We start from the raw sequence: 8004 nt of genomic DNA, 5'->3' as shown, positions 1-8004 counted from the left end.
TAGTTAATATGTAATGAATACATCCACTAGTCTCGTTATTTTTATTAAATAATCAAACTGCGCACAGATAAGAGGCAGTGCAATGTCATCTGTTATTTCTTTCACACATCTGAATCACTTATTGATAATAAGAGATATACGACTTGGCGCATGCTCAATCACCACAAAACATTTCATAATCAAAATATTCTGATACCAAGGTTAAAAGGGTGATGCTTACATTGTTCTATACAGATTTTTATATATATATATATAAATCTGTATAGAACAATGTAAGCATCACCCATATATACACACACACACACACACACACACACACACACACACACACACACACACACACACACATAATATATGTAAATTCTTAAAAATAAAACTCTTACAGGAGTCGTTATCAGCGATAAGCACTCTTGCAACGAGGAAAGTTATTTCCAGAAAGTAAACAGCTGAATTGATTTGATTAAAAATCTAATTTGTATTAGATTTAAATACAATTCCTTCCTTAATTTTTTTTATTGATTCACATACTTTTTTCCAGGTTTTAATCGATCTTGCATTGCGAGAGAAGATCAATTCTATATCAGCATATATTTTATAAAACAAATATATAAGTGTATATAATGATAATATACATTTCTAGTTTTGTTCAGTAAGAACGGGTAAAAACTAATTTCATGACGAAATTACTTTCTCTTATTATCTCTTATTATAACAACACATCGCAGAAGAAAGAAAAAGAGTAAAAGAAAACAGATAACGAACTGAGGCATACTTGACCGTGTAACGCCTTTATATACATCTCTTCTTCTTTCAAGTATCGTTTTTCTCATTTAGCATATGCAAACATATTGAGCAACGTTGCTTTTGCGATTGACGTCGTTCGTAATCTTTTTTAAGCAAACTACATGAAAGCAGCAATTTTCTCAATCAAACGTGCGATGCACGCGGACGCAGACTGATACTGCAAGTGAAAGAGAAGTTGAGTGTTAAGAAATGTGAGGATACATTGAGAAGTTCTTTGATAATGTACGTGTAAACAGTGCGCAATTGTAAAGAATGAACCATAACTAGCAGAATAGTGGCGCGATACCGCGCTATCCGTGAACCGGAGGACTGTAGTTCAATCTGCGCTAATATTGCAATCGTACATAAACGTTAATTCTGCAAGGCTTACAAAATGCTTCGTTTAATAAGAAACAAGGTATGTATTTAATACGAATTCAGTCATAGATTATATACAGAAAAATTTTATTCCTTTTTTTTTGTAAAAAGATGAGAATCGCACATATTCTATTACTTTCTTCCAGTTGCCTAAATGGGGTCTCGGAAATAATCGAGCAATCGCTACATTTAAAGAAAACGAGACAAAAAACATTGACATACCCAGCAATGCAGATGTTGTAATAATAGGTAAATTTATATCTGATCGTTTATAAACAAGATAAAGTTTATAAATAAAGAATCAATATAACTAAAGTTTGGAACGTTCTTGTAAGAAAAATGAAAAATTTAATAGAATTATATTAATTAATAGAATTATATAAATAACAGCTTAAATAAAAATTGAAAATTCTATACTGTATATTAATTAAAATTAAACATTTTTTCCAACATCTTTTCTTTCCAATATTATTCTAAAAAGAAAGAAATAACAAAATCTTTATTAAACATTAATCAGTCTTAATGTTTATGAACAGAGATTTATATTTATTAATAAATTCAATAAAAATTCTAATAGGTGGTGGCAGCGCTGGTTGCAATGCACTTTATCAATTAGCAAAACGTGGAGTCAATGCAGTGCTTTTGGAAAAATCTAAACTTATATCTGGCACAACATGGCATACAGCGGGTCTTCTGTGGCATTTACGCGGAATGTGTGACATAGAGACAGAGTTATTAAAAACTTCGCGATTGCTTTATTCATCTTTGCAAGAAGAAACAGGTATAAATCCAGGATGGATAAACAATGGTGGACTCCTCATCGCTCATTCTCCTGTAAGTATGCATATATTCATATGCGTCTTTGTCCATTTTTCGTAGACTAAATATTCATTTTTTTTTAGGAGCGAGTAGTCGAGTACGAAAGATTAATTACTAGTAGTAAGAACTACGGTGTCGATGCATACATGCTTGATCCGGTCGAGACGAAGGAAAAATTTCCACTCTTAGATAAAAATGCGTTTCAAGCTGCAATATACTGTCCAGCGGATGGTACAATAGATCCTGCTATGTTAGTTAATGCGTTGACAAAATCAGCAGAAAAAAATGGTTGCAAGGTACATACACTTATTTGTTTTCTTCATCAATCTCTATAACACACACATTTACATAATAATATAACTAATTTTATATGCAAATTCTATGTAGTTAGTTATTAGTAAAGTTATTTCGATAGAATAATATGCTCCTTTGTATAAATGAACTAAAGTAAAACTTCTACTGTTAATTACCGTTAATCGTTCAGATCTAATTAAATATAATTTTTTAAGGTCATTGAAGATTGTCCGGTCACTAAAATCCTTGTTGAAGATACCGATGGACATAAAACCATTCGCGGAGTGGAGACGCCTTATGGTATTATAAAAACTAATGTCATATTAAATGCGGCGGGAGCGTGGTCCGGAACGATAGCACGAATGGTAGGGATGGACATCCCATTGATACCGATGAAACACGCATACATTGTTACCGAACCGATGAATGTACGAGGATTGCCAAACATTCGAGATCCTGATTTTAATATCTACTTTCGGGTGCAGGGTGGAAATATAAGTATCGGAGGATACGAGCCGAATCCTATCGTATTGAAATTCGTAAGTTGTGTATACGTCACACGTAAGATGAATCTTAATTCCTGTCATAGAAGAAACATGCAAAACAATTTAAAGTCTATGTCCTCTTGATTAACTTAAACGATATTGTGTTGTTAAGCCGCCAGAAGACTTCTCCTTTAGCTTGTACGAGCTGAATTGGGACGTGTTCAATACCCACGTAGAGGCGATGAATCGTCTGATACCCGCTTTGGCGACCACCGGAATAAGAACGACGGTGTGCGGCCCAGAAAGTTTCACTCCCGATCACAGACCTATTATGGGTATAAAATTTTACTATTAATTTACAATCGACGCTTATGTGTCACATAAGCACATACTAAATCTAAAATGCAACAATTTGTCCAAAAGGTGAGGACCCACGCTGTACAGGTCTTTATTATTCTTGTGGGTATAATAGCGCCGGAATGATGTTTGGAGGTGGTTGCGGAGAACAAATATGCGGAGAACAAATAGCATTATGGATAATTAATGGACGGCCGGACAAACATATGTTCCATCAGGACATCAGAAGGTAAAAATTGATTCAAATTAAAAGTTGAATCTTAAATTGTAGAATGTAACACAATTTATGTAAAAACTCATTTACAAATTCGACTACTAATGGAGTTTAGTTTTAATAAAAAGTAAGAATATTAATTACAATATTAAATACAATCTAAAAATTTCGAAACATCCATAACAATGTAAATAAATTCAATAAAACAAAATTATTTATTAATAAAAAGTGATTTATAAAAAATGAGGTTTTACAGAAAATAAACTCGATATCATTTCGGAAAAAAATCTCAATATTAAAAAAAAATATTTAAAAATTAAAAGGCCTACTTTAAAATATTTTTATATGAAATTGTGTTCGATGTTTTTCATCAAGTTACAGCACTTCGAAGTAAAATTAAAAAATACTAATTTTCGATTGTGTGTAATTTAGGAATAAAATATAGACAAAATTGAAAAACAAATTTAGAGTTCTATCTTTTTAACATGCGTGTTTGAAAATCTCTACAATTTTCTTTTCGTGAGATATTTAACTGTTCGTGAAACGTGAGAAAAATGCAAGCATTTCCTGACATTTGTAATGTACTTAGCGAACTAACTTGGATCTGTCATTCATAATAAGCTCTATAAATCATAATATTTTGTATATGTTTTTCTTTCTCTCTATCCAGATATATACCGGAACAAAGAAAAAACTTAATTTGGGCAAACGAGCGAAGTCACGAGGCTTATGCAAAAAATTACAATATTGTTTTCCCACACGATGAACCTTTAAGCGGCAGAAACTTGAAAACCGATCCTTTCCACAGTGTAAGTTATACGTACTATGTCAATTTCAGCTTTATTTTTCAATTAGATTGTGCATGTCTTTGCTCGCAATGTCTCATTGCTATGTCTATTTTTTAGTTTCTTGTCAACGAGGGTGCAGTTATGGAAGAACGACAAGGATGGGAACGTCCAGGATGGTTCCAACCAGATAACAAGATGACTCCAATTTTACCGTACGATTACGGTGGCTATTATGATACTCCAAAGAATACGAACGACACATATGCCGATATATTAAAAACAGAATGTACATTTGATTTTCCACCTCACGATAATATCGTAAGTCACCTTTTCTCTTCTTAAGATTTGATTAAGAATGTCATAAGCTGTTTCTGCAAGAAAAATATTAACTCGATAATTTTTGTATGCATTTATTACAGATACGAGAGGAAGCGCTTGCCTGTAGGAATAACGTTGCCTTATTTGACATGTCGTATTTCGGAAAACATTACTTATGCGGTCCAGATACAAAGAAAGCAGTGGATTATATATTTACAGCTCGAGTGGATCGAGAAATTAATAGAACAGTATACACTTGCATGTTGAACAAAAAAGGAGGTACAGAAGGCGACTGTACGGTCACCGGTCTGGCATCTGGCTCGGGTGGTGTAGTCGATCCCATATTTAAGGGAAAATCATTTTATTTAGGTATGCGTTTATATCGTGCGCATATTATTTCAATTGTATTTTATTCCAATCATTATTGATACTGCCATTTCTGATTGTAGTAAGTGGAGGCATGTCGTCCTATCACACTTGGGCGCATGTCAGCAAAGTAATAAGAGAAAAAGGTTTCAATGTGTCTGTACACAATGTTACAGAGCAAATAGGAATTTTATCGGTTCAAGGTCCTAATAGGTATTAAAATAAAGTGAAAATACGAATGGACATATAAATTGTTATAAAAGATACATCGTCCATTCAATATATCTCATTGTTACAGCCGTCAAGTTCTTGGAACGTTAGTCGACGCTGATCTCTCAAATAAATCATTTCCATTCTCAACTTCGAAGCTAGTGCGAATAAATGGTGAAATGGTGCATATGTTTAGACTTAGTTTCGTCGGTGAACTTGGTTACGAATTACACATTCCAAAAAGTTCGTGCGAAAAGGTTTATAAAGCTTTAATGGAATGCGGTAAAAAATATGATATGAAATTGGCCGGCTTCAGAGCGCTCTACAGTTTAAGTTGCGAGAAAGGTGCGCAGTATGCACAAAATGCATATTTTTATCTTTTTAATTTGCGCTTATTTGTGACACAATTATTAATTCGTCTATTCAGGTTATCATCTTTGGAGCGCGGACTTGAGAACGGATGACAATCCAATAGAAGCGGCCTTAGAAATCGTCTGCCGTAAAAACGGCAAGTATTTAGGAAAGACATCTGTTGAACAGTGCCGTAAAAATGGAATAAAAAAAAGACTGGTACATTTACACATAGATGAGTACGTATAGTTTGCAATACAATCTGTCTCTGATATTGTTTATTAATATTTCAAACGCATATTGTGCATAAATAACTAAATGATTACAGCGATATACCACTGTGGGGTATGGAGACCGTTTACAGAAACAATCAGCTAGTTGGTTATCTAAGAAGAGCTGAACATGGATATACCTTTAAGAAGAGTATTGGACAGGCGTAAGTAAATTGCATAATGAATAGAGATATGAATGGATCTATGGAATCATCTTTTTTCTTGTTATTCAGATACATCACAGCTCCAAATGGGCAAAATGTTACAAAGGAATTTTTAGAGACTGGTACTTACGAGATTGAAGCAAGGAGGAAAAGGTATCCTGCGAAGATGTATCTTCAAAGCCCATTCGATCCGCAGAATAAGAGATTACTAGGTGTATACACAATATAAAAATAGTCGATAAAAAATATCGATATTATTTCTTCTGACTATAAACCATCTGCGAAAAGCAATTGTATCTTAATAACAAATATTTTATATTTTTTCATATATAAAAAATAGTATAAACTTTTACTTGTGTTATTAATCTGATGAATAGTAAGAAACATTCTGTCACTATCTTCTTTTGCCAGTCCACATTAGATCATATGATTTTAGATGTCTTCAATCCAGACAATATATACTAGGTTTCTATCTCTTTTTTCGTGCAACAGTTGATCTGTTTGCTTTTAAATTCTTCAAATTTCTATGGAATTGTTGAACTACTTTTATTACATGTCAATTATTTCTCTTGAGTTCTATACTTTCTGAATTTTTCTCAGTCTTTTTTCATGCAATGATTGATCTGTTTGTTATTTATTCTTCTAAAATTTTTTATAACATTTTCTTCACATGAGCACACTATCTCTACACTTAGCCTTATCCTGCTAATGGGTTAGCATGTATAGTAATGTTATTTATCCTGATTTCCGCAAGTGGTTTATAATTCTTTGGATTCACTGGCAACTTTTCCAACTGTTCCAACGTTTCCAAACCATCAATGACTCTGTAACAAGTAAACAAAAAATTCACAGACCATAATCACAATTTTATTTTTATCATTGTGCATAAAGAAATGAACTTACTTCCCAAACAAAGTATATTTTAAGTCTAGGTGCGATTGAGGCGCATAAGTTATGAAGAACTGACTACCATTTGTATTAGGACCATTGTTAGCCATGGAGACAAGACCTCTGGCATTATGTTTAAGCTCTTCCTTAAATTCATCTTCAAATTTACGATTCCATATGGAGGTCCCACCTTTACCTGTGTTGGTGGGGTCTCCAGTTTGAACGATAAAGCCTTTTATGTTTCGATGGAACAGGCAATTGTCATAGTATCCACTGGCACAGAGCGCAAGAAAATTCTGAAACAAGGGCAAGATGCTTACATTAAAAAATTATTTTTTTTTCAGATTAAACCAATGCCTTCAATTCAATTACGAGATTGTTTAGCACAGTATTTAAATTAAAATATAAAAATAAAATACAGTAAAGAATAACTGCAGGTATGTTATGCACCGCTGACGGTAAATTATAGGATTAAACATCGTCGCTATACGATAATATATAAAAAATTGAACAATACCTCGCACGTTTTCGGGCACATCTCGCAAAACAGTTCTATTTTGATGTCACCAACGTCCGTGTGCAGCGTCACGCTCTAGAAAAAGCACAATGTTGCCATTACTCAAATCGCACAAATTGATAAATAGGTTATAAAATACTGTAGACAATTTAATATACCATTTTTCACAATGTATGTCGTGCGTTCAAGGAGAATCTCAAGTAATTTCATTAAGTTTGAAATCGCGCTTGACAGCAAATAAGTTCTTTACAAAGCAACAAAATTCTACCTTCTAATCTAACATTTACACTCTCAACCTCAACTTCTTTAACCTCTTTGTACAAAAATATGCAATAATGTTGGTAGCATGATAGAAATGAGTTGGTAAAAGAAAAGTGTAGAAGGTTAGGTTCGGTTAGGACAACTTTAATTGGCCAATTTTGCGTGTCATGTGTGCAGGAACCAATAAATGTAAGGTCTTCTGTCCACAATGCTAGAAATCAGTCCAAAATTTCGAACAGAGAAAGAATTGACCAATCATATTTGAACAATTCGGCTAATTGATTAATACAATAACCGGACTCGAACGTTTGAGAGCTGTGGCTGGGACAGAGCGACCAGCGACTAGCGGCGAACGACGAGTCAATTTGTATTCATATTCGCTTCTACAATTCCGTATTTACGCCTGGTCTCCCATTGCGTTTGCGTAAATTATTGTCGGTATAGTGCGACGAGACGATCGAATGAATCGGTCGTGTAAAAAATGATTGGAAACGATGAAGTTGACATATTATGCACGCTTGGCGCTTTATTTTCTCTTT

At 33.6% G+C, this 8004-nt stretch overlaps 2 protein-coding genes across 2 annotated transcripts; one reads left to right on the top strand and one right to left on the bottom strand.

Moving 5' to 3' along the window:
• Positions 1-314: 314 nt before the first annotated feature.
• On the top strand, positions 315-6151 carry LOC105195588 (sarcosine dehydrogenase, mitochondrial). Its single transcript, XM_011161058.3, has 15 exons — positions 315-1201; positions 1308-1410; positions 1739-1995; positions 2064-2276; positions 2490-2813; positions 2932-3094; positions 3183-3345; positions 4001-4139; positions 4236-4436; positions 4538-4805; positions 4886-5015; positions 5101-5357; positions 5440-5602; positions 5692-5799; positions 5869-6151. Exons 1-15 carry the CDS (start codon positions 1178-1180, stop codon positions 6026-6028), a joined length of 2673 nt encoding a protein of 890 aa, XP_011159360.2. The 5' UTR covers positions 315-1177; the 3' UTR covers positions 6029-6151.
• Positions 2542-7620, bottom strand: LOC105195589 (peptidyl-prolyl cis-trans isomerase-like 3). The gene is made up of 6 exons (XM_011161059.3): positions 7363-7620; positions 7205-7279; positions 6703-6983; positions 6153-6623; positions 5930-6077; positions 2542-3085 (listed from the first exon to the last, which is right to left on the bottom strand). Exons 1-4 carry the CDS (start codon positions 7363-7365, stop codon positions 6497-6499), a joined length of 486 nt encoding a protein of 161 aa, XP_011159361.2. The 5' UTR covers positions 7366-7620; the 3' UTR covers positions 2542-3085; positions 5930-6077; positions 6153-6496.
• Positions 7621-8004: the final 384 nt, after the last annotated feature.

This window comes from Solenopsis invicta, chromosome 4 (assembly GCF_016802725.1).
Source record: "Solenopsis invicta isolate M01_SB chromosome 4, UNIL_Sinv_3.0, whole genome shotgun sequence".
NCBI classification, from domain to species: Eukaryota; Metazoa; Arthropoda; class Insecta; order Hymenoptera; family Formicidae; genus Solenopsis; species Solenopsis invicta.
Note: the sequence above shows the minus strand (reverse complement) of the source record. Positions and strands in the feature narration are given on the sequence as shown.

Excerpts from the sequence above, each read along its gene's own strand:
- LOC105195588 (XM_011161058.3), top strand. The coding sequence starts at position 1,178 with ATGCTTCGTTTAATAAGAAACAAG. Across the intron at positions 1,411-1,738 it reads TGCAGATGTTGTAATAATAG|GTGGTGGCAGCGCTGGTTGC; the intron begins GTAAATTTATAT and ends AAATTCTAATAG. Across the intron at positions 5,603-5,691 it reads GTACATTTACACATAGATGA|CGATATACCACTGTGGGGTA; the intron begins GTACGTATAGTT and ends AAATGATTACAG.
- LOC105195589 (XM_011161059.3), bottom strand. Across the intron at positions 6,984-7,204 it reads TGTGCCCGAAAACGTGCGAG|AATTTTCTTGCGCTCTGTGC; the intron begins GTATTGTTCAAT and ends CCCTTGTTTCAG. Across the intron at positions 6,624-6,702 it reads AAATATACTTTGTTTGGGAA|AGTCATTGATGGTTTGGAAA; the intron begins GTAAGTTCATTT and ends TACTTGTTACAG.